Below are 26,587 nucleotides of genomic sequence, written 5' to 3'. Positions count from 1 at the left end.
AGCCAAACCTAATGTTTTCAGCTTAGCATTTGTCTGTCCAGGTTGTGAAAATGGAAAAATGTAAAGGTCTCCCAATAGGTTTGCCTAATTCTTGGTTATTCACGTTGCAGATTATCCAGTGTGGTGTGGCTATTTCCTGTAACACAGGTCCAGAGTTCCCAAAGCCTCTCTTCCCCAATACTTTGATAAGCAAGAAAATTAACACAGGGACACAGGAAAAGGCAGATCCAGACTTAGAACCAGAGTAAGTACTTATCAGTTTTGCTAACATTAGTTCCATACAAGTTTTGGCTTACTCCGAGACAAGGAAAGCTTCTAAAAGAGACATTATTTTCGAGGCCCCCTGAAAGATCTTGACCTTACAGTAGATAAAAGTTAATTCATTTCACAAGTCATCCAATCTAAACAGTAATTGTACAAATACTATAACATACTAGAATAATTAGACTATTAATACTTCTGGAGGCTAATCCTAAAATTGACAAAGTAATTCTGCCCAATTCTAGAATGATGATCCTGCCCGTCATTGAATCTATGTTTGCAAGGCTACATAATTTGTCTAAGAATTTGTCCAAAATCCGCCTTGGTATAAATGAAGCCTTGGTATAGATATGTGATACCTCTTAAGAATAGAGGTGAGGCGAAGTGGTTCATGCCTGTAATCCCAGCACTTTGGGAAGCCAAGGTGGGCGGATCACTTCAGGTCAGGAGGTCTGAGATCAGCTTGGCCAATATGGTGAAATACCGTTTCTACTAAAAATACAGATTATTAGCTGGATGTGGTGGAATGCTCCTGTAATCACAGCTACTTGGGAGGCTAAGGGAGGAGAACTGCTTGAACTTGAAGGGTAGAGATTGTAGTGAGCCGGGATAGTGCCACTGCACTCCAGCCTGAGTGACAGAGCAAGACTCTGTCTCAAAAAAAAAAAAAAAAAAATAGAATTTTAGTTTCTTTAAAATGATCTTTCTTAAAAATGTCTTTATTCTTGCTTAAAAAAAATGGCAATTGTTTATTCCAATCTGTATCAAATGAATACCATAAATGGAGAAATATTTTTGTCAACCTTTCAGAGGTACTTTTACCTGAAAGGTAAACTCGAGCTTTTGTATTAGAAAAGAATTTGGTTTACAGATTTGGTGATAAAGAGACAAAAATCCATAAACAAAGGATGCAAACCAAGTAGAATTTAAGTTGAATTCAGGATTTCAAGTAACAATGTATAAAAAAAGTCATTTACTATTTACAATTAGATCAGTAGTAGTTTGTGGTCAACTACACAAACATGCAGCTACATCTACCACCAGCCAAATCTCCAATTTACTATAATGTAACACTCTAAGAAAAAAGTAAACTTGGACAGGAACGTAAGTGACACATTCAAAACCAAGAGCACACACACACACCAAATAACTACAAGAGTGAGCACAGATAGCTGGCTGGGGAACAGAGAGTCTATAAAAGGAAATTTTAAATTCAGTTAAATAACTAATCTTCTAAACTGCTGATGATTACATGAAAAACACCAAGGAGAATACATTCAAGTTAATGGAAACAAGTCTTTATTAAGTAACTTTTAATATCAGAAAAATAAAACTCTTATAATTCTCTTTACAGCAAATATATAATATCAGTGCTTTGGCCATCTTAAGTTAAAGGCCCTTTATCATAAAATATATGGTTTTAAATTTTACTCAAATTGAATTTATAATCCCTATGACTTCCCTACATATACATAACAAAAGAGTGTAGTAAAATTAGCAAATACTAAACTATATCGATAATTTATCATTCTTAGTTTGTGGTTTTTAGAAACAGTACACGCACCTAATATATGTCGATTCCTTGGCTTATTAGTTGCAGTGTACAATGCAACAAAATACAAAATACATGCTTGGTGAACATTCGTTCATATCTACAAGACGGCAGCTAGAGATTAAGTTTCAATACTGACATTTACTATCCTACAAGCAATTAGCATTACATCATAATATGCCATCAAGGCAACTTTTTTTATACTGAAAAAATCAAAATAAAAACCGTTATTTGTAAACTTTTATACGAAATGTAACTCTTCAAGTGGAAATAAAAAATAAAATTTGTCTATTTACTATTGAATACACATAGGATTTCAATTTTCATTATACTGAGAAAAAAAGCTCTTTTGTGTTGGGAAAATAATGCTTCAAAAAATAATTAGTAGAAAAATCCACCAGTATAATGTTTTGTCCTTTCAATGCCAGCACAGATTTGGGAACATACTGAGGATGAAGTTATAGACATCCACAGGTGAAATGTACAAGTGTATTTTAAAGAAATCTTTCCTTGTGATTGGAAATAGTTTTGAAATGAAGTAAACTGATTGGAGGTTGTCACAGCTGCTTTTGTGAATTATGCCAAGGGCATCATTATCCCTTTCTCCCTCCTCCCTCCCCTAAATTACTAAAAAATAAAAATATATTTATAATGTGCAAGACAAATATGGATTGAACATAAAATGTTTCACATTTTGATCTATAGTCTAAAAATTAACAGCTCAATCAGACTAATGAATGGAATGTTCGCATCCTCAATTATTAGCCAATATAGGTGCCATCCCAAAGCCCTTCCTGATATGGGAAAACCCAGGTGGCCATTTCCACATTCATCAAGAGAGGCAATGGGCAGGAATTCACAACTGCATTCCTGATCCACTGATCACACCAGCCTTGAGCACTCTGGGCGAGATGAAAGTCGATGTAGCAGTTTTTGTCCCAAATTATAACCAGTGATCTAGTAAACTGCCATCAGCCCTATTATTACCAATAAGTAATTACAATGCATTAAAAAGTTACTTGCAATCCTGCAGAATTAGGCATAAGTTGTTGTAAAATAAAAAACAAACAAACCTGTTTTGTCAAAACTGGCAGTGTAAAGAAGGCAGCACTGGAAGTGTGTGAGTCGTCTGTAATGCCAAGTACCCTCCATAAACTCTTAAAGTGGTTAGGCTTTGGGAACCATTGTTTTGAAATCTTAAACATATACACTTTTCTCATAGGCTCACACAACCTATGATTATCTCCACTCAGCCAAGTTGAACTTCAGCTTTAGCAATCTTATATAAGCTATGTCTCTGGGTCTACAGGATATTATTAATAATTCAAACCAAACTAATAGACAAGAGACCACTTAGGTTTAGTGTTACCATAGCAGCCTTTTATAAGTTTACTAACAACTTTAGCCTAATCCCAATAAAGCCTGATAACAGTCATAAGAATTCATTAGGAAGTTTACTGGGGGGTACCATTATACCCATGCCTTTACGAGTCCATATAGAGATATAGTATTTATGTAATATATATATAGTTAAGAGTGAATTTGGATTGCCTGAGTAACAGCTGTCTGGCAAACTGGACATGATGGCGTTCTCTTTTCACAGATCTTGTTGGCACATTCCATGCAGAAAAGGTTGTGCCCACATGGAACTAGGGCAGCAATAACCTCATTCTCAAAGCAAATCACACAGTCGTGCTTTCGTCTTGATTCTGGAGGTGAGCTAGAGGTGGAACCACCATTGGAAGAGGAGTAACTATTGGTACCATTAGAAAAAGCAGGGATGTATATTGGAAGGCCAACATGGTTGCCTGTACTAGGTGGGTCGCTCCTAACCCTCCGAGCAAGTGGGTGTTCTATGCTCTCAGGAAATGTAGGAGACAGACGAGGAGTTGATGGCTGACTTCCTCTGCGCTGAGTCTTCATGTTACCAGAAGGATCACTCCCAAAGCCAGAGAGTGGGTTAACTGGTTCAAATGGAGTCCAGATAGTTTGAGCAGATGTTGGTAAAGAGTCAAAGGCAGGAGAGTCAACTGCAAGATCTTCTGAGCCTACAGATGGTAGTGTATCTCCAAACCAGAAGTTTCCTGTGCTAAATGGGCTTGTTGGGCTAAAGTCAGCCAGCCTATTGCTTCCAAAGTAGGAATCTGTGGAGCCACTTCCTAGAGAACTGGAACTATCATTTCTGTAATTGGATATCATTCTTGCGCGGCTAGGGGGAACAGGATTGGAGGAGAGCCACGCAGAGCCAAGAGTGCCACCTTCAAAGCTTACATCGGTACCATTGTAATGGAAATCATTCTCTTCATTGAGCTCTATAAAGTTTCCTGTACGCATGGCAATATGCATTTCTATTTCTTCCCGTGCTCGGTCAACATTTTCAGGCATCCCTGTCACTTCAAAGACAGGTTCCTTATCTCTGCTTGGAGTTACTATGTAGGTGTGGGTCTGCTGCTGAATTCTTTTAATAGTTGCTCCTTTGGGTCCAACCACTAATCCTACCACACGATAAGGGACCCTGACTTGGACGGTGGTTTGACCGGGAAGATTAGGACTACATGACAATCCTCCCAGGGCAGGCCCGTTTTTGTTTCGAGATGCACGAATCATGGAGAAGTGTTCTGCAGCTGAGAGGATCTCTCTTTTGGCCATGGCAACATCTTCTTTTCTTCCAGTGACCACAAAAATGGGCTCTTCACCACGAACAGGAGTCTTGATATACGTGTTTGTCTTGGCTCTCAGTGCTTTAATTTTACAACCTGTTAGAAAGAAAACATTTCATATGAATCAACATCTACTTCAATAATATTTATAAAGACAAATCACAGAATGCACCTCTTTAGCTAAATATCTGATTATGGGTAAGTTTTAGAGTTTTTCACACAGCTAAGAAGTGGCAGAGCCAAAGGTAAATCTAGTTTGACTTAAAATCTATGGTCTTTCTGCTAGTCCAAGAACCCCAATTTTCACAATTATCTGAGAGAAGTTCTTAAAATGAATTCCACCTAATTATCTAATCACTTTAAGTTAACATTACTCTTTCCTCTGTAAAACTCAGTTGATGACAAAAACACAGTACTTGTGGTTAGCAGGTCATCTCACTTCTGCTCCCACCAGTTAAATTCTATGCCTGCTATGATTCAGTTTTGTTTATTCCCATGTTGTTTACACTAGGTGTACTCATGCCAATAACTAAATTATCTAAATTATTGCATAAACTAGTGAAACATGAATGCAAAAAAGAGGAGTATCTTAAAGAAAAAAGCTGTTATTGAATTATGAATAGGAGAGACAGCTGTAAAGGGCTGGGATAAAAAAAGTAATATAGAATGATGTTGTAATCATTGTATAGCTCTGCTGCATTTAAAAGAAATAGATACTGGAGATTGTATGGAATGTGGGTGCTGGGTGTGGTTTTATTCAAGGACTGCTCTGATTGACAGACACAAACTCAAATAAAAGGCCATGACCCCAAATCCTAAGTATATTTAAGTTAAAATAAAACATCTAAGAGACATACGCGTAACTTTTCATAATTCTCCATTTTAACCAACTTTTTTTTGATTAATTACAGATTACTATATGCCAACTATGTTAAAATTAGAGGGCTTCAAACTGTAACTTAAAATGTCAAATACACAAGGCATAAAACTCTGGGGTTACACTTTTCAAAGACCCTAACTTGAGCTTGCCAGCATAGATCTGTTCTCATGAATATATCATGCTATTCTTGGCTCGTCAAAATAAAGCAGCTAGGTGCTACTGAAGGTTAAGTGTCACAATCTGAGCATGTCTTTTTCTCAAACTTTCCCTTGCTTTTTTGTCCCCAATAAATTAGTATTCTCTATTATGACTTTAGTCATATGATGCTTTCTAAATAAAGCACGTGACCTGATTGCTTTTTTGCACAACATGGGACTGGTTTGTTTGCCCTTCCTAAACATTCCCAAAGCACTAGGTGTTGACTACACAGGTTGAGTTATCCCCTATCCAAAAACAATGGGACCAGCAATGTTTGAGATTTCGGAGTATTTGCATTATACCTGCCAGCTGGGCATCCCTAATCTGAAAATCTGAAATGCTCCAGTGAGTATTGTCTTTGAGCATTATGCTGGTGCTCAAAAAGCTCCAAAACAAAATCTGAGGCTTTTTGAGCATTTAGGATTTCAGATTTTCAGATTAGGTGTGTTCAACCTATATCTGCTTTTGTTCCACGATAGAAAATCAGTTAGAAGGCCAGAGTGCGCAACACTTCCACATCTACTTATCATTTATACAGGCTAAATGTCCAGGAGATTCTCTCATTCAGCACAGCAGGTGTGGTTTGGTGTGGAGAATTGAGATCACTTTCTATTGGCCAATATGTGACTGAGGGAGAGATGCTTAAGAAATTCTGAAAGGGGTGTATAAACACAGAACTGGTCATACTCTATACTCAGGGGAGTTGTAAGTTTACAGTGGGCTACAACTTGACAAGGTGGCAAGGTGGCAATCAGCCAGAATTATGTTCCTAACAAGAGATAAGACAATATCCTGCAGAAAAACACTGGGCAAATTGTATTAAGGACAAAGGGGGAATTCGTCTAAGGGTTTGGGTTGGTCCCTTTCATCCCTTACTAATATTAACCCATTAGAAAACAATAAATAAATAAATAAATAAATAAAAGAAAAATAAAATTAAAAAACTATGTAAAAATCCCTCTCAATACATACTTTGGGTACTATAAGCAAATGTCAGATACTATAAGTAGAATATTTTTTGTTAAATACCTAATAGGTATATTACTAACTGAGGAAATATTTGTGAAGGTCCACAGAACACTATCTAGCCTATGGTTGGTATTAATAAATAGGTGTTTAATGCATGGTTCACTGGGTAGAGAGAAGACAAATGGTTTGAGCAAAGGCCACCCTTGAGACAGGGGAGAAAGGCCTGGTCTACACCCCAAAGGGTCATGTACTTATTTGATTTCGCAGATCAGGGAAAAAAGTAACAGGAAGACAGCAAAGCCAACCCTGTTTTTGTTTTTGAGACAGAGTCTCACTCTGTTGCCCAGGCTGGAGTGCAGTGGCACCATGTTGGCTCACTGTAACCTCCATCTCCTGGGTTCAAGCAATTCTCCTGGCTAAGCGTCCCGAGTAGCTGGGATTACAGGTGTCCACCACCAAGCCTGACTAATTTTTAAAAATATTTTTAGTAGAGACAAGGGTTTCACCATGTTGGCCAGTCTGGTCTTGAACTCCTGACCTCAGATGATCCACCTGCCTTGTCCTCCCAAAGTGATGGGATTACAGGCATGAGCCACCGTGCCCGGCCACCAACCCTGCTTAAGCCACTGCCAATAAAGATAGAAAAAAATATTTCTTCACTTCCCTAAATCTTTTGATTACAGTACCCTAAACGCAGATTAAGGATTATAGGAAACCTCACCAATTGTAACATTACTTCTATAGGAACACATATTCTGAGTTCTAAACAACTAACATCATTTCTAGACTACAAATACATTCTAATGGGGACTACTCAAATAGGTAGTTTTTAAAAGGTGAAACAAACTAAAGGAGAAAAAACAATCTTGTTTTGTAATTTTGCAGATGACAAGGGTATAAGCATTTTTGTTTTTATTTTAAAACTCAAAATATGTTTTTAAAAACCACAGAATTTATAATCTCAGAGTGACATACAATTCAGAAGCCATATTACAACATATTAGACTATTTTTTAAGTTGCTACATGGCACAAGTCACCAAAAACAAATTTAAAAAATCTGAAGTATTTATAATATCATTAAAAATGGCTAATTTCTCTCACTTTCTTACATACTCACGCTCCCTTACAAATAAAAACAACAGAAACCCAATAAGGGTGAAAGAAACAGCTAACATCCAAGTAAAATATACAAATGGCTCTGAAGATGGAAAATCCCATTTTCATGGAAACTGACCTATTATTTTCCACCTATAAGATTGTCAAATAACAAAAATCTTGTAACAATGCTAGTAAGAGTGGGGGAAAGGACCCTCATATTTAGCTGTCAGAGTATAAACTGCCCTCTTTAGAGGTTTGGTACTCTCTGTGGTTCAGGCATCCACTTAAGGTCTTGGGAAGGCATCCCTGTTCGATAAGTGGGGACTACTGTGCACAAACAGCAGAGTAAATGATTTCGTAGCCTCAAAGCTGAACAAAGTTTTGAAATTTTAAAATATGAGGAATATGCTTCTTACAGCTACAGATAAAAACCCATACATGGCAAGCTGTATTCAAGGTAATCAATGGGCAGAAACCTAGACTTGACCGTTACGAGGTCGAGAACTAATTTTATCTTGATCTGGAAGTAAATTCCCTAAGAAAAAGTCTCCAGCTTACCTCACATTTTCCCTTCCTAAATCACTGGTGCTGGGGCTATGTTTCACTTTAAAACCCTTTGGCTGCAGCCAGAACTCTGGTCTTCTCATTCCCTGATATAGCAAAGGATTCTGCCTTGCCTACCCAGGGTAAAGACAGCTTTTCCTAGCCTTAGCAATTAAAAGGGGGAGGTCCTCTGTTGCTGGGAGAGGGGTTAAAGAAAAGAAATTGAAACGAAGGTAATCTTCAGTGTTTTTCAAAACCATGGGTTGCAATATCAATTCAGTGGGTTGCAATCAGCATTTAAAAAAAGAACTATGTTCTGAATGTTTCAGTGAAATATATAGTGGGCTGCAATGTCAAATGTTCTTTTTGCTGTCAGGAAAGTTTAAAATCAGACAACATAATCTTTAAGGCCACTTTCTAGTTCTATAACACATGTGAAATGATGTACTTGCAACTAAGAACCAGTATAGTGATAGTGAAGAGGAGGGAGTGTGGTGTTATTGAGAAAACCTGGGTTTAAGATCTGACTTTACAGATGAAATTTCCATACAGTTGAAAATGGTAATACTGTAGTTCTGCTCTATGGTCACCTAAAGTAGCTTGTGGAGGCCAGAGAGCCCAGATATATTGATAACATTGAATTTTTTAAAACCTATTATTTTTCTAGCCACCAGCAACATATGTTGAACACTTAGAGCAGGATTTTTCAAGTTTTTTGTTTTTGTTTTTAAACCACGGTACCTTTAGATGGTAGCAAAAAGACCACATGGCCTACCTATACCATTTGTTCCCACTTCCCAATAGAAAAAGCACCATGTGATAAAGGATTGAGTTAACATTTAGGTCATCAGTAGTGTACAATTAAGCAGAAAATAAAAGTCCATGGAGCTGTTCATCATTCACCACTAAATCCTTTAAAAAGCTTCAGTTGACAGTATGATAGGCAGAATCCTAAAGATGGCGCCCCAAGATTACTGGCCTTAGTGTACACATACTTTCAGTTAAACAAACACTAACGTAGGTGGCCTCTGTGAAGAGATTTTGCAAATACAATTACAATCCAAATCAATTTACCTTAAAATAGTGAAATTGTACAGATTATCTGGGTTAGCTTGACTTAATCATAAGTCTTAAAAGCAGAGTTTTTGACTGATTGTGGTGGCTCATGTCTGTAATCCTAGCACTTTGGGAGGCTAACGCAAGAGGACTGCTTGAGGCCAGGAGTTCATGATCAGGCTGAGTAACATAGCTGGACCTTGTTTCTACAAAAATGGAAAAATAAAAATAAAAAAAGAAAGCCATGTATGGTGGTATGTCCCTGGAGTCCTAGCTACATGGGAGGCTAATAAGGAGGTGAAGGCTGCAGTGGGTTATGATCACACCAATGCACTCCAGCCTGGGCAACAGAGACCCTGTCTCTTAAAACAAATTTTTTTCTAGCTTGACTCAGAAATCAGAGAGATGTGCTCTAGTTAAACTGGAAGAAGAAAGCAAACAATGTATGTTGTAAATTGCCTGTGGTGATCCCAAGACAAGGAACTTTAGGTGTCTTCTAGGAGCTGTGAGCCAGAAGGAAAATGGAGGTCATCATCCTGCAATCCTCCCTCAAAATGAATTTTACCAACAACCATCAAGTTTGGGTAAGGACATGAGCCCCAGGTAAGCATGGCAGTCCTGGCCAATAACTTGATTTGAACCCAGTGAGACCATGAAGAGATACACCATGCCTAGACTTCTGACCTACAGAAATGGAGTTAATAAATGTGTTGTTTTAAGCTACTAAATTAGCAGTAACTGTTATAAAGCAATAAAAACTACTAGAGAGTTCTCAGAGCCCTTAAAAACACCACAATCACTGCCCCAAGAGAACAGAGACTAAAATCTTAGATTATTACATTCTTATTCAATACCCTAAAAGATACTTCTAGCAAGCTCTCAAGAATTATTATAAGTAGCTTGTAGCTCTCTGTGATGCCTCAAGCTTGTCATCTCAATGCTTTGGGAGGCTGAAGTGGGAGGATTGCTTGAATTCAGGAGTTTGAAACCGGCCTGGGCAATGTGGTGAAACCCTGTCTACAAAAAACATAAAAAACTAGCTTGGTGTGGTGGTGTGCACCTGTGGTCCCAGCTACTTGGGAGGCTGAGATGGGAGGATCACCTAAGCCCAGGATGTTGAGGCTGCAGAGAGCTGAGATCATATCACTACACTGAAGTCCGGGAAACACAGTGAGACCCTGCCTCAAAATTAAAAGAATTAAGAAGCAGCTTTCAACATAAAATACTATATTAAGGTGTTATAGTAAATATGGAATTGCCATTAGTTCAATTAAAGTCCAAAAATATGTCTCTATCCTTTAATTCCCCATTACCCGCTTTAGTTTCCTAACACTGTCATAACAAGTTACCACAGTGGCTTTAATGACATGAATTTATTATTTTTACATATGTGTTATTTTTTACAGTTCCGTGGGTCAGAAGTCTGATATGGGTCTCAATAGGGCTAAAATCAAGATGTTTGCAAGGGCTGTGTTTCTTGCAAGAAGCTTGAGGGATCTAGTTCCTTGCACATCCAGGTTGTTGGCAGAATTTGATTGCTTGCAGTGAGAGGACTGAGTTTCCTTGCTGGGTGTCAGCTGAGGGCCATTCCCAGCTTCTAGAGGCAATCTACATTCCCTGACTTGTGACTCCTTTCATTTTCAGAGCCAGCAATGGAGGCCAAATCCTTCTCATGCTTCACATCTCTCTTTCTCAGATCTCAGGCCCAACTGGGAAAAATTTTCTGCTTTTAGGGACTCATGTGATTGATTATACCAAGATGACCATCCAGATGATCTCAACCTCCCCATAGTAAGGTCCATACCCTCAATCACATCTGCATAAATACCTGCAACATCCCTTTTGCCAATTGGGGTGACATATTCACAGTTCTTGGGGGATTAGGATATGGACTTCTTTGGGTGGGTGGGATTACTCTGCCAACGACATTACCTTTCTCCTTTCCTTCAATGATTTTCCTTTTTCTTCTAAGTACCTAGCTTTTAAATCCCAATTCAGGATTAGTAATCCAAAGTCCAGGGCAGTGAACAGATATAACATAGGGTCAGGAAAGGTTTAGGGAATCACAGGCATTGGAAGAGGTGAAGGGAAAAAGCTAAAAATCAAATAAGTGCCAGATGTGGTGGCTCATGTCTGTAATCCCAACACTTTGGGAGGCAGAGGCGGGAGAACTGCTTGAGGCCAGAAGTTCAAGCCAGCCTGGGCAACATAGTGAGACCCCATCTCTATAATAAACAAATAATTAAACATTAAAATAAGAATATCAAATAGGGAAAAATATATATAAGCCAAGCGTTGACAATGACTCTTACTAGGTGATTATGCTTATGTTGGGAGATGAGTGGTTTCGTACATGATACACAAGAAAAAGTGGCTTCTACTTACCCCAGGTGTTCCCAACAAAATCATTGCTGGGGTGAACTCTAAGAGCATTTTATCAATTGTGAGATAAAGTTCAGCCTAATGCCTGAACTTACCCAATCACATGTTAAATTCCCTATAAAAATGCTAGTGCCACTTCCAGGTGGTATAAAGGAAATAGCATCATTTCTGCTATGAAGCTCAGTCTAGAGGGAAAAGAGTAAAGCAATACTGAATAAGACAACTGGTTTAAAGGTACCTACAAAGCAGTAAGTACATATAAAAGGAGATGACTTTACTACTTACAGTAAATAAAAGAAAACTTTAAAGTCATTTGAACTGAGGCTTAAAGAAGGTGGTTTTGACAGATGGGAAGGAGAGCAGAGGGAATTGCAAGTGCAAAAGCAGAGAATCAAAAGTCAGACAACTGGGTTCAGTAGTGTGAGAGCTTCAAGTGACTGGAGGGTGGAATGGTGGGGATAAAGCTGCATGCAGAGACAGACATCTTCAATGGCAGGCAAGGAAATTTCAACTTTATCTTATAGTAGAAAAATTTAGGGGTAGAGGTAACATGATCAGATATGCATGTTAAGACTGGTGGGAACATAAAAGATGCAAGAGACAAGACAGGGAGAATCACCTCAAAGCCTATCACAATGATAAACGGAAAATGCTGAGAACGAAGGACAGAATGCAAGGCTGGGGCTACGTGTGATTACTATTATGAACATCAAGTACTTGTGTTGCAGATTTTTGCAAAAAGGAATTTGTTTTCTAGAAATTAAATTCATTATGTTTTCCATTCATTTTATACATTAGCTACAAATATAAAGTGACTGAAGAAAGCTCAAACCCTTACAAGCAAACATCAAAACTGCATTATGCGCATATTTTCACTTTTGGCAGTCCTTGGGGTTTAATTTCCTTCAAAAATTTCCCAAGAGGTTTTTATTTTAAAGGGTAAAGAGAGAGTGGAGTTAAACATCTTGAGTAGCTCTTTTTACCTTCAAGAAAAAGAAAACTCTGGCCTGAAATTAAATCCCCAGCCCTTCTACACATTTAGTGGCCATAACCTACCTTCTGCCAGACTTCATCCCCCAAACATGCCTTGTTCCTCTTCTGTCTCTGCTCAGGTATTTCCTTACATAACCCGGAAAACCCTCCTAGTATTTCTTTTCCTCCCTAAGTTATCTGAATAACAAACATGGCAATTTGGAAAAGATAAAACTGTATGTGTGAAAAGCTCCGTGAACTCAAGAATAATACAAACATAGGCACAACTCATTATTATATACAATGCTATCATATATGAATCCACTAAGGTCCAGTTCAAGGGAAACAATACAATAAGCAAAAAAATGGAGTAGCTGCAGGACTGGGAAACTGCTGTTTCAACGTTAGGTCAAACTATGATTAAAGATACTTCCCTCATTTGCTTTTTGCAAAGATTATATGAAATAACGTATGCTTACTACAATGCCTGTTATTCAGTTAAGTGCTCAGCCCAAGTTAATTCCACAATCCTTTCATCACACTATTTTCCCCTAAAAACACATCATTTCCACACATTCCATGATATATAATGAATGAGGGGGTTGTATTAATGATTACAAAATAAGGTCCCTTTCCCCTTGGAATGGTCTAGACAAAATATTCAAAAGCTCCTTTCATTTTACAGAACATAAAATGCTGTATTAAGCTGTTACAGTAAATATGGAATTGCCATTAGTTCAATTAATCAATTCCAGTATTCTATCTTCAAAGACTGATGAATATCAGCTAAACCCCAAAAAGCATGTTTCTTGTGTATACAACATTAATTCAACATTTTAAGTAATAAATAATTTAAGAATGCAATGTATTCCTAAATGCACAATATAAAACTAACAGCTTTCCTTTTAGGGTTCAAGTGTCTTCCCTGTAGTTCTTCTAAAGTCAAGAATATTGTTTGTCTCCCTTTAGGGATCACTATGACAGTATTTCAAACAGCTTCATTTAAGTGATTTTGGTTTCATTATTAGTATTCATATAAACATTTAATGCCTTCAGTCAAGTAACATCTATTGTACTTCAAACAAAAATGCCAAACAACTTGAGGTTGACTATGTCCTTAAATAAAAAGCTGTTAGGTTGGGTGTGACTTATGCCAGTAATCCTAGCACTTTGGGAGGTCAAGGTGGGTGGACTGCTTGAGCTCAGCTTCAGCTCAGAAGTTTGAGGCCAGCCTGAGCAACATAGTAAAACCACGTCTCTAACAAAAATACAAAAAAAAATTAGCCAGGTGTGGTGGTGTGCATTTGTGGTCCCAGTGACTGGGGAGGCTCTGAAGGTAGGAGGGCCACTTTAGCCTGGGAGGCGGAGGATGCAGTGAGATGAGATTGCACCACTGCACTCCAGCCTGGGCTGCACCACCGCACTCTAGCCTGGGGACAGGGTGAGAATCTGTCTCAAAAAAAAAAAAAAGGTGGGAATAAAGGCAAGAGGTAAGAAAACCCCAATTAACATAATATGGAAAGTACGATGATACACAATAAAATGGCAAGTTTATAATAAAAAAAATTCAGCTCAATTAAATAAACAGGAAGTATTCTACTTTGTTTTAGGTACTTTAACCAATATTAGGAATGCAAAGATGACTAAGATTCCATTCTACCTTCGCTGACTTCTATTAACTTCAAGCACTAAAAGTATTTATTGATAAATGTTCACGTACAGATATTGACCTATTTTCTTTTCTTATACTGTTGGTTGTTCATTTACGTGATTTTGGTTCATCAGTAGTCAGATCTTCTACAATATCCTCACTGATTTTTGTCTACTTGTTCTTTTGCCAATTACCGACGTAGGCATGTTGAAGTCTCAAACAGTAACAGCATGAGACCTTGGGTAACTTGTTTATACCTCCATAAACCTGTTTATCTGTTTGGTGGAATTAAGAATGGATTAAATGATATGATACATGTAGTTTTTGCACAGTGCCTGACACGTTTGTTGTTACTAAAAGGGAGTTAAAAACATTTAAAGAAACTCCTAAAGATAAAACATATTTATAAACTTTGCAAAACTGAGAAGTTTAACTTCTCAATCTAACTGGCAATATGAAATATGGTTTACTTTTACATAATTTTAGGGACTCTCTTTGGACAAAAATCAGAATATAAGAACTGTGACAGATCACCTAGTCAAATCCCATTTTAGACATGAAGAAAACTGAAGCCTAAAATTGTCAAGTTATAAACTAGTGACCCGTAAACCAATGTTCTCACCAAGCTGCCTTATTTTCCTAAATCCCAATAAGAATATTTCTTGTGTATTTTTAGGAGTGGAGAAGAATCTAAACTCCCTTTTTCACTTATTTTAGACAAGACAATCAAAAATATTTAATGAAAAGGTTTATTACTTGGCCCTTTAGTAAACCTGAAAGACAAAACCAGAAGAGGGTGTAAATTAAGAAAGGAATAACAGTTTTCCTAACTGGGGAGCCTGAAATTACATTCATGCTCTTTAGAGAATGTTAACAGAAACCTTATAATTATCTGTTTGGGTGTCATATAATGGAATCAGATTCATTTGTAAATGAGTCTCTTCCAGACTAGCTTAATTCTTTGCCAGGAAATACATTTCCAACGCTCTGATTTTAAATACATTTTAAGATATATTGTAAACTTAAAAAATATAATTTACCTAAGTTACTGGTACAGCCTAGGAAAACTTACTAAAATGACTTTTTTTTTGGCTTTAACTAGCATTTGTTCAGAGTATAAAAGAAATTTAGCAGTAAACATTTACCTTATCTGGTATATAAATTTATCATCTCTGTACTTTCAATTGTACCATGGATCTCTATTAATGCTATCTTCTCAAACTTGATCCTTACAACAAATGAGGGAAAAAGGACAGAAGGACCTTGGAAGAACAAGTAGATGAAGTAGGTTTCTTCCAGAAGAGGAAACTGAGGCTCAGAGAGGTTGTGATTTGTCCAAGGTCACAGTCAGCAAGTGGCAAAACACAAGGTTTCTAACTCCAAGTTCAATGTCCTTTCCGGCATTATACTAAATGGCACTGGCAGAAAGGCAGAAGAGAAAGCAAAGGGAAAGGGAGGCACAGAGAAGGGAAATAATAAAAAGGTCAGCCCCAAATGCAAATATATACTTTTACACTGGTAACCATTTTAGGAGATTTTTTTCTAGCCGTTTGAAGCCATTCCCTCCCCACTTCCCCTTCAATCATGTTCAAGACCAATTCTTTACGCTTACCTTCAACTACATCTGCAGTTTTCATTAAAGGATTTTCTTTATTATTTTAAGACTTAGTCTTATTATTCCATGATACAACTTTACTTGTGACCAAACCAGGCTTCTCTGCATGCAATGATGAATTGTAGTCTGTGCTTACTGGACAAGGGCAACAAACACTTGAATTGTCCTTAAATCTCAAACACTGGCACCGGAAAGGTCCTATAGTTAGTGTAACTTAAAATTCTCAAAACCAGTTTAGAATAAAGACTTGAACTACTCAAACAGTATTAGGCTATGCATACATTCAGTTTAGTATATCTGGGTTTGTTAATAGAACGTTATTTTCAAGGCTTAAACATCCGATTTAATCTTTGTAATTCTCTAGATAGTAAGTAATGGTAGCATGGAAAAATGTTAAAAGTAAATCCACAAATTATGGTATATAAGCCACTTGGGAAGCATTAAGAATGAAGTTTAATAAAAAACATATCACTTAAGGATCACCTGAATATTAATGGAGTTTTAAACATAATTACCCACAATCTATTTGGAGCTTCTTAAAAAGCTTTTTTTTTTAAGTGCAAATATACATTTAGTATCTTATGAACATTATCTACTTTTTCATTTTGAGTTTGGTTACAAATTCTACATGGCAGAAATGACACTGTTTAGAATTCCATAACAATCCCATAAATTATAAAATAGTACTGTGGTAGTCATCATGGCTCTCTGGCTCTCCTTGTGGGCACACAGTTGTAATGTACTTTCTCACCATTTGAAGTTAGGTGTGGCCAGATGATTTGTTTTAATTAAATATGAGCAGATGTGGTAAGTATTACTTTCGGATCTGTCTAACATTTTAAGACCAGTGTGTGCTATGTCATAGTCTTTCATGTTTTGGCACAATGGAAGATCATTAACACTGGAGATGGTGGCTGCTGTTGGCCTGTGTCCCTGAATGCCTAAAATGAGCAGGGTGAGCAGAACTCCTCTGAACAAGAAATAAACTGTGGTTAACAATGAGGTCTTGGGGTTCTTTGTTAACCACAGCATAACAAGTCTATCTTGACCAAAGTGCCAAGTATCTAAAAGGCATTCAGACAACCGTTGGTTCTAGTTCTATTACATTAGAGAATATAATGAGTGAAACTATCTGCTAAAGCCAAAGAAGATGAACATGATTAAACACTGGTTCCAAATTAATTTCAGATTTACCGTAACAAAAGTAAAGTTGTTTACCACTTATAGTTTCATATACGTAGATTTATTATTTGTGTATCTTCCAGAGTCTCTACAGGAATTGTAGATATGATTACGCCCAGTTCCAAAAGAGGACTGACTCTGAAGCCTAGGGAGTTTAAGTGACTTGTTCAAGATTACAATGAGTTATTGGCATAGGAATATCTATTTCTGATTGTTGGCTCTTTCCAATATATCACAGTTGAACAGAGACTGTTACAGGCAGTTTGGTGTAGTAGTTTACAATATGTAGTTTCATATTAAAATACACACACTACAACATTTTTATAATCAGTTTAAGGCAAAAGTACCCAAAACCAAATTAGTAATATATTAAGTGCTATCTTGTAACTAAATACTACCTTTCCTTAAAAACTTAAACTGTGAAGAACCACCTAGAATTCCAACCCATAAACATTTTTTGAAAATTTTCTAGGTAGAAATCTCTAACACAGTAACAGAACTACTTGGTTCCCTGGATCATTTTCAGGTTGTTGGTAACCAAGGGGTACAAAATATACCCTTCAATTACCACTTCATTTCCCATTTCCTCCCTAGTGAATCAGAACAGTTCATTAGCTGAATAAGGCAGGAAGAAAAGGCAGTAGATTCCCCACCCATTTGCAAAAACAATTTCAATAACTGAACCCTTCTCAAGGGTCCCAGAGCTAATACAAACCATTATTAACAAAATTTAAATTTTAAAGCCTAGAAAAATTACATTTAATTTTTAAAGCTAGTGTCTATATATACACATATTTTCATATATTTCAGAACTACAAATGACAGTGAATTTTTAGCTAGACACATTAGAACTATATTACAATTATAACTGTGCCTTGTGTGTAGTAGACATAAAAATTTTATCAAGAAAACTGATTTGGATAGTGATATTTTAAATCATGCATACCAGAAATTCAGTATCCTACGATTAGGGCACAAGTTAATCCAAAATATTAACCTTCCCGAGCAGCATGCTTCAATACTGAGGTGGCAATGTAGAGTGCAAAGAATTTTATTTCTGATGTCAAACTATGCTAAATCCAAACTCCACTATTTGAGCAAGTTAGCTCTCAGAACCTCAGTTTCTACCTCTCTAAATGGCAGTAATCACACCTAGCAGGGTTAAACGGTACTGGTGAAGCATCTAAAATAGTACCAAGAAAAGAGAAGGCCAACAATGAACCCTCATCCCCATAAAAGAAAAAGACACTGTGCTATAGTATCATTCTGAAACTATTTATTCTCATGAAATATGTATTTCTCCTTTAAGAAAATTTATGTACAGCAAGACCAAGCTTTCTTTTTTTCTCCTGTTCACAGACGTATACACCTTATTTCAGTTGTTAGAGCTTGTAGGGTGGTTCCACCCTAAGAAACTGAGAAGACAACTTGAAACATTGTAAAGTATTAATTGTTATAAGGAATTTTATGTTTTATAATGTGTAATATATTAAGCACACTTACTATTCACATATAAATATCCAGATATTGGGGGTATGCACATTTTTTTGGGGCAGAGCATACAATAAAAAGAAGCTAGAGATGACTTTTCTAGACTATGTTGGCTAGAGAACACACATACCATCAATTAAAGTCTAATGAAAATAATGAAAGATACATATTTATCCTAAATAATAATATAAAATATTGGGTTACAAGTCTTTAAACAACTGAATTTATGACATTTAGTATTAATTTGTAATGTAGTGAACAATGAGTATGGAGTTCTATTCTAATTCACTTTTTAGTCTAAACAGATATAAATGACTATACAAATTGGAACAAAACCTGCTGACTTAAATTAGACCTGTTAATCACTGTAATGTGTCTTGCAGGTACTACACTTAAAAACAGAGACGTTCTAAGTTTACAAAATTAGGTCTTAAAATCTGTTGTCAGGTTTATTTCTGATGTCCATAGTCTAAAACTTCTTTGATTATATCAACAAGCTTCTTCAGTTCCTGGCTTCATTTTACAGTATTGTTGTTTCACAATAGATGCAATGCTTTAAAAAACGAGGCCAATTTAACATTTACAAATGACCATATACTACTGGGGAGTATAAATCTGAGGTCAAACACTCTGCCAACTTTCATCAGTATCAAAAGCGGTAATTTGTTTTTTAGAAATACACTGGAACTCGGAAGCCATCCACATGAGTTGCTAGTCTATGTGACTCAGAATTCCATTTGTCCTGCTCTTTGCTGCAGAACTGAAGTCATAAATGTCTCCATCTGTGACATAATTATTTCCAAAACCAATTAAGAGATCTCAAACAGAAAATTATAGCTTCAGGTAATAAATAAAATGGCAGAAATGGATAATTTAATCTTAAGGATGAAAATTTAGCTCCTTCAAAGCAAACAAGAAAATGAAATGATTTGCCCTGTTTTTTATTCACTCAGGACAGGTTCTCTCCCATGGGGAAATGACCACACCATAAAAGGATGTGAACATTAGAAATCACTTCGTTCTCCATTTGAGTGAGCAAATACTTTACAGGTTTTATGACTATGCTGCTGGGACATGGGGGTGGCAAAGGAGTCAGTGATCGAAAAGTTGAATGGTTCAAAATAGCAAACGGACCAGATTTTCTGCTTTTAAGATAAAGGATGATGACACACTTTTTACAGTATTGTCAACTCTGGGAAAATATTAGATGCAAATGGAATAGCCAGCAATTTGTCTCATGTCCTAAGACATAATTAAATTCAATAATTTCCTTATTATCAAATAAGCACAGATTTCAAAAGAAAAACTAAGGCTTTATCTCATTTCCTATCATGTAATATAGATGGTATGAAATAAAAACTTGGAATTCACTTCACTTTTAAAAAATTGATTTGTGTAAAGACAACAATGTACACAAATAAGGACAATTCTGCAGTACTTTAAGGGGTGTTTAATATAGTGAAGCACAAAAGTTTGCATTAAACTAAATCTATAAAATATGTTATCTTGTCCCTAAGTAAAACTGGCATGTAAATATTCTTTTCCTTTGTCACTCTAGAGTGTTATCATAAGCACACTGAAGCAACTTGTCCTGAGAAGTGGCATTTTCATATGGCATTCAGGCTTCTTCACGTTCTGGCGTGATCGCCTGCCTTCCCCCTTTTCCATCACTCCCCTCTACAGACCTCAAGCATCAAAACAACACTACTTGCCACTTATACCTTGAGGTTAGTCCTCCACACCATTCCTCACATTGTTCCTTCACTGTTTTTCAATCTCCATTTGTTAAACTTTGCTACCCATTTTCCAAGGCCCTCAGGGTAGATGTTCTTTTACCTGAGACTGTCACACTAAATATACTATAGTTAGTGCCATTCTACTGTTTATTATACTGTTATCTTCTTAAGGGCAGAAAGTCTGAATTAACTTCACATTCTCAACTCAATACCACAAACTCAATACGTGGCAAAATACAAGCCTGGTACATAGCTATTCCTCAATGCTCTTACATGAATGGTCAACTCATTCTGATCCAAATTGAGATGTTGTCATTTTATCCCATGTAAGTAAGTTTTCTCCTGGATTATTACCCTAAGTATGGCCAAAACCAAACAAACCAGGTATCTGAAAACTCATTAACCAGAAGAGCGACAGGCATAAACCTTTCAATGGAAAGGTCCTGCTTTGAACAGTGTCTTTTAAGTGCCAATCATCAGGCAGTCTGAAATAAGCTATCTCCTTTTTCCAGATTTCAGATGAGTTTTTATTAAAATCCTACAGATAAGAAAGAAATGAGCCAACTCTGATATGTGAAACCACCATTTCGACAGACCTCTCTTATTTATGTGTACTTTAGACCACTTGGGAAAGATGAGATCATTTAAGCAGCAGCGCCATCATCTCTATTTGACCCCAACAATGCTCTCAACCTAACAGTAAAGAGGTATGCAGCAACCCGGCTAAACCATATTGTCATGAGGTGGCAGCAGGTAACATCTGCCCCTTTCATAAAAGAGAAAAAGCTACCATAAAGAGCTTAGGACCTTCCCTAAAAATCTCGGACACAGAGGTACCCCAGGCATCCCCTTCCCCCACCTTCACAAATCTACTCCTGGAATCTGAGACATAGGTCCTTTGTCTGAACAATGTGGGAGGAGTCTGTCTGCAGTACTGGTGTGCTGGCAAGAAGAGAATTAACTGAAAACTGTATAAACGCATAAAGTTTCTTAATTACCTTACTGTCCAATTTTTCTTCATCCTGCACACTGAACGGTTCTAAAAGATAGTCAGTGTGTCTTTCCGAGGGTTAAAACGTTATCGAGAGGAATACAGTAAGACCGGCGGCAGAGAGTTGGGCTGCTTTTCCAAAGCTAAGTTTCTGAACAGCGGAGGAGCGCGGGGGATGGCGCCGATACCAACCATTTAAACATCCCTTCCCTCCTCGGTGAGCTCTGTCTACAGGCCTCCATTTCTGTCCTTTTTTCCATCTGAACAAGCTCTCGTAAGGGAGGCTGAGCGCTTTTAGAAGACATTCGGCGGCGCAAACTTGCAATCTCGAAGCTTTCCGTACCCAACAGCGAGCCCACAACTCCTAGGGCCCGTCCTTTTACCACCTCACTGAGGTTTCTGGTGCCACGCCAGTCTGGTGTTCCACGAATACAGCCCAAGTAACGTGACCACCACCGGGCTGGGTGGCCGAGAAACTTCACACTTTTTACCCCACGAAACAAGAGGAAAAGCGTGGGTTTTCGCAAGGTGACCCATCTTCACATCTGGTCAACCCTCGGCTCCTCCCAGACCCCTACGCCGTGGACTTGGGGGGCCTCGCCGGGTTCGCCTTTTCCGCCCCACGCTCGTTTCCCTCGCCTCCCCACCCACACCCGGGGCCATGCCCAGCTGGACCTCCCCACCCCTGCACTCACCCTGACGGCCGACGATCTCGGCGACGTGCTCGGAGCTGGGCACCGGGACACACTCGGTGGTGTTGACGCTCTTCCTCCGGAGCAGGGCCGCCTGCTCCCCGTTCAGGGCGGCCGCCGCCGCCCCGCAGCCGCCGGGACCGTAGGCGTGGGATAGCATCGCCGCCATCATGCCCTGGGCATCGTCCCCTCCGTACAGCACCCCCGCCGCCGCGGCCGCGGCCGCCGCTTCCCGAGCATCGAAGCCCGCGGCTGGCAGCAGCACGGACCCCAGGGACCCGCCCGGGATCGGCTGGGTCTGAGAGGAGGTGGCCGCGGGGGGCGACAGCAGCAGCAGCGACGACCGGTCCTCCTCCTCGGCTTCCTCCAGCTCCTCCTCCTCCAGCAGGTCTCCGTCCAGCTCCGCTTCCTCCCCCTCCTCCTCGTCCTCCTCCAGCTCCAGCTCGGCCGCCTCCGGGGCCCCGGGCCGGCCGGGCGGAGCCCGCTCCTCTGGAGACAGCCCGGCCGCCCGCCGGGCCTGGCCCTGCGCCGCCGCCGCCGCCGCCGCCGCCGCAGTCCGAAGCGCCGGGGCGCCGGGCTCAGCCGGGCTGGGGTCGTCGAGGCCTAGCGCGGCCAGGCGCTCCCTCAGCAGGAGCCCGTCCCCCTCGAGTTCCGGGCTGCCCGAAGGCGGCGGCAGCGGCGGCGGCGGCGGCGGGGGCGGCTGCGGCAGGGGGGCCGGGGCCGCCGCCAGGGCCAGGGCCGCGGAGCTGCCGCTCGGCATCGCGGCGGCGCGCTGTCAATGGTGGCGGCGGCGGCGGCGGCGGCCAGGTCAGGCGCGGCGGGCGGCGAGCCCCATGGCGGACAGGGCCCGGGCCCTGCTCAGCGCGCAAACACCTTTCCTCTGGGGAGGCGGCGGGGCTGGGCACCCGGGCCGAGGAGCGCCAGAGCCGCCCGGAGACCGGAGAGGGCGGGGTGGAGGGGCAGGGGAAGGAGGCAGAGGTAGGTAACTAGGTGGGTGGGTGGGGACGGCGGCGGGGCGGGCTGGTGGAGGTGGCAGCGGCTCCCCTCTCAGGGTTTCTTTTGTTTCATGGCCTTAACCAGCCCACTGCGCGCGCGGCGGCGGCGGCGACGCCCCACGCCGCTCTCCGAAGGAAGCCGGCGCGCTTTGATTGGCTGCTTTTAATCACTGGGAGCCCGCCTTCTCCTCCTTCAGCCTTCCAACTCCGTTCCCCAGCCCCACCCCCCACCCTCCTTCGGGCCCCGCCCTTCCCCTCCCCAGAACTCTCTGATTGGGTGACCGGGACCAGCCAGTTCCCGAAGCCTACTCCTTTCGTCTCTCCCCGCCCACCTCCCTCTCCAGTCCCGCCTGGCACACGCGGAGAGGGACTGTGATTGTTCGATTTACATGTCACTCTTTGTGACGTCCCTGGCGGGGGCGGGAAAAAGGAGGGGGACGAAGGCGCTGTTGCAGAGGCTAAAACTAGGGGCTGAGCGGGGTTTTGGCTAAGGCACGTGCGGTTGAAGCGCACACCTGGATTTCTTTCCTCCCAACACTGTAGCCCACCTGGCTGCGTTCTTTTAGAAAAGTCACTGTGTGAGCGCCCTGGAGCAGAGCCGTAGGCGCAGGCTTTAGGGCATTGTTTCCCCGGGTTGAGGAAGAGATCGCGCCCTTCTGAGAAAGGGCCTAAGGAGAGTCATGGAAGGAGGGGCCGCGCAGTATCTTCCTATCCCCTCGCGGGGGAGGTTTCCTGAGCCGCGTGGCTCCCGGGCCTTCCCTCTCGGACCCAGGAATGCTCCTCCCACGGGGCCCGGCCCTCCCACGCCCCGCTGGTCCGGCTTCCCTGCCAGCAGGGTGGTTACATCAGCAGCCTGGAGGTGCTGAACTTCAGTCCTTTGGGGCTTTTTTTTTTTTGAAAAGGAGTCTCGCTCTGAAGCCCAGGCTGAAGTGCAGTGGCGCGATCTTGGCTCACTGCAACCTCCGCCTGCCGGGTTTCAGTAATTCTCTTGCTTCAGCCTCCCGAGTTGCTGGGACTACAGGCACACGCCACCACGCCCACCCAGTTTTTGTATTTTTAGTAGAGATGGGATTTCATTATGTTGGCCAGGCTGGTCTCGATCTCCTGACCTCAAGTGATCCACCCGCCTCGGCCTCCCAGTGTTGGCATTACAGGCGTGAGCCACCGCGCCGGGACCTTTGGGGCTTTTAAAGGAAGTGAATCCCGTTTCCTCCTCACTAGACACTCTTCCTCACAGTATTGTTTGGGTAATCTCACGCAGTGGCTATCATTTCTAGAGGTTATTATTTTTGTTGTTGAGACGAGAGTCTCCCTCTGTCGCCCAGGCTGGAGTTCAGTGACACTATCATGGCTCACTACAGCCTCGACTTAATAGGCTCAGGAGATCCTACCACCTTCCTAGTAGCCGGGACGACAGGCGCGCATCACCACGCCTTGCTAATTTTGTTTATCTTTTGTAGAGACTGGGTTCTCACCCTGTTGCCCAGGCTGCTCTCAAACTCCTGGGCTCAAACAATCCTCCCGCCTGGGCCTCCCAAAGTGCTGGGATCACAGGTGTGAGCCACCGTGCCTGGCCTTTAGGAGATGTTTTTAAATGGCTTGTTAAAAATTACGCCTATTACTTTCTTATATCTTAGGATGTGACCAGCCCAATATCCCTTTAGTACCAAGTCTTGTCAGATGAATCTTAGCCAGCAGCATGATCCTGTATCTACAGATACAATGTAAGAATGCAATTTAAAAATTTCTAAATGATCCCTTTAAAGCAGGAAGAAACATAATTTTAATAAATACATTTAGTTCATTATGTCCAAAATCGTATTTCAACATGTAAGCAGTATAAAATTACTGATAACATTTTACGGTTCTTTTGCACTAAGCCTTTGAAACCAGGGTGTGTTTTACACTTCCAGCAGTTTTTTTTCACACTGATCATATTTCAAGTACAACTCAGTAAGTACTCTAAATTTCTTGATTTTGAAATTATAACAGGACACTTTATATATTGGATTAATTTATTATATCTAATTGTCTTAAACTCGTTTCTTAGGAGTCAGGTTTAATTGAACACATACTTTCCTAAATAGTCTAGACTGTTACAAAGACTGAGAAGACTAAACTGTGACTTGCATTTCTTATTTTGTGCCCATAGGCCATTTGCACAGTCCTACCCCACCCCTCTGATCAAAGGCCTAAGAGACTTTTACCTAACACTAAACCTTTTCTGTTACTCCTAGGTTTCCCCAGCCCTCCTAGAACCTTATGTCTTGCTTCTCTAACAACACATTTGTAGCAGTAAGCTCTGGAGGAGGTTGGTTTATTTATTTTTATTTATTTTTGAGATAAAGTCTTACTCTGTCACCCAGGCCAGAGTGCCGTTGCGCAAGCTTGACTCATTGCAACCTTTGCCACCTGGTTCAAGTGATTCCCCTGCCTCAGCCTCCTGAGTAGCTGGGTTTACAGGCGCCTGCCACCACGTCTGGCTAATTTTTTGCATTTTTTTAGTTTCACCATCTTGGCTAGGCTGGTCTTAAACTCCTGACCTTGTGATATAGAGATGGGTTTATAGAAGAAATCTTGCTATTACCCATACTGAAAAGTGATCTTTTCCTTCCCTACCTCCCCAATTAGGCACAATTTTCAGTGATTTACTACTGACACCCTTTTAGAGACATGCCGTAAGGACTCATTTCGTGATATTTTGTTAAAAGCTACGAAATCTTGTTTAATGCACCAGTGAACAGCTTGTACAACTAAACATTTACTTACAGAATATACAAAAATATTCGCTGTCTGATATTTAAGTTTAAACAATAACTATTATTTGAAGGGAAGAACTTCTAAAAAAAAAAAAAATCCAATCAAGGGAGAAAGCGAAAACATGCAGCAGCCACTCCCAGGATATGTTTGTCATTGGAATGAAATACAAATGAAACCCTTGAAAGTCCTCGCCACCTCTTTTAATGAGTTATCATATAATGTTCACTCCTTAGTCTGAAATTATCTTCCCAAGAACCCAAAGCAAAAGCTGTAGCAGGAGTGAAGTTTACCACACATTTTTCTTTTGAGAGGGGGAGATGTAAGAAATAGATACATGTAGATAAGTTGCACAAAGATCCACTTGACTAAGATTTTTAAAAATGCTAAATGCTTTAATTTAGGTGTTTATAATATAAAATTGCTTTCTACTGCATTCTCACATAATAAATGAGGTTTCATGAGTTCCTATACACAAATATACATATTCATACATTAATTTATATTTGATCAATGTTGTGATTTATGAATAAGGCAGGAGATATTGAAGGTCACAGACCTTCCCATTTGGGTCTAAATTTATTGTCTTGTATTAAATCTTGCTTATGAAGCAACTTTGAGATCTGCTTTTGCTCTAAATATAATGACTGGGATTCTTTCCTTTAAATATATCAAACCTCCCGATCTCTTCTATCTCCCTCAGTTGCCCCATGCACTAATTTACACTTGAAGTGAGTTTCCCTTTTATTCCTATGGTGCTGTTTATGACACAATTTGACATGTGGAGCGTGGCAGGGAAGAAGAATTTTAAGGATCTTAGGACAAAAAACCAACAGCATTGGCACTGCCCTTTATCAAATCGCGGATTGACTGCTGAACTAGCCTTTTAAATGTATCCAATTGTA

The 26,587-nt window shown here is 40.1% G+C and overlaps 1 protein-coding gene across 1 annotated transcript; it reads right to left on the bottom strand.

Moving 5' to 3' along the window:
• Positions 1-1,537: 1,537 nt before the first annotated feature.
• On the bottom strand, positions 1,538-23,059 carry MEX3C (mex-3 RNA binding family member C). Its single transcript, XM_017529567.2, has 2 exons — positions 21,934-23,059; positions 1,538-4,569 (listed from the first exon to the last, which is right to left on the bottom strand). Exons 1-2 carry the CDS (start codon positions 22,688-22,690, stop codon positions 3,344-3,346), a joined length of 1,983 nt encoding a protein of 660 aa, XP_017385056.1. The 5' UTR covers positions 22,691-23,059; the 3' UTR covers positions 1,538-3,343.
• Positions 23,060-26,587: the final 3,528 nt, after the last annotated feature.

This window comes from Cebus imitator, unplaced genomic scaffold (assembly GCF_001604975.1).
Source record: "Cebus imitator isolate Cc_AM_T3 unplaced genomic scaffold, Cebus_imitator-1.0 Scaffold60, whole genome shotgun sequence".
In the NCBI taxonomy this organism is placed as follows: Eukaryota; Metazoa; Chordata; class Mammalia; order Primates; family Cebidae; genus Cebus; species Cebus imitator.
The sequence above is the reverse complement of the archived record's forward strand: the minus strand, read 5'-3'. Positions and strand labels throughout refer to the sequence as shown.

Excerpts from the sequence above, each read along its gene's own strand:
- MEX3C (XM_017529567.2), bottom strand. The coding sequence starts at position 22,690 with ATGCCGAGCGGCAGCTCCGCGGCCCTGGCCCTGGCGGCGGCCCCGGCC. Across the intron at positions 4,570-21,933 it reads CGAGATCGTCGGCCGTCAGG|GTTGTAAAATTAAAGCACTG; the intron begins GTGAGTGCAGGG and ends TCTTTCTAACAG.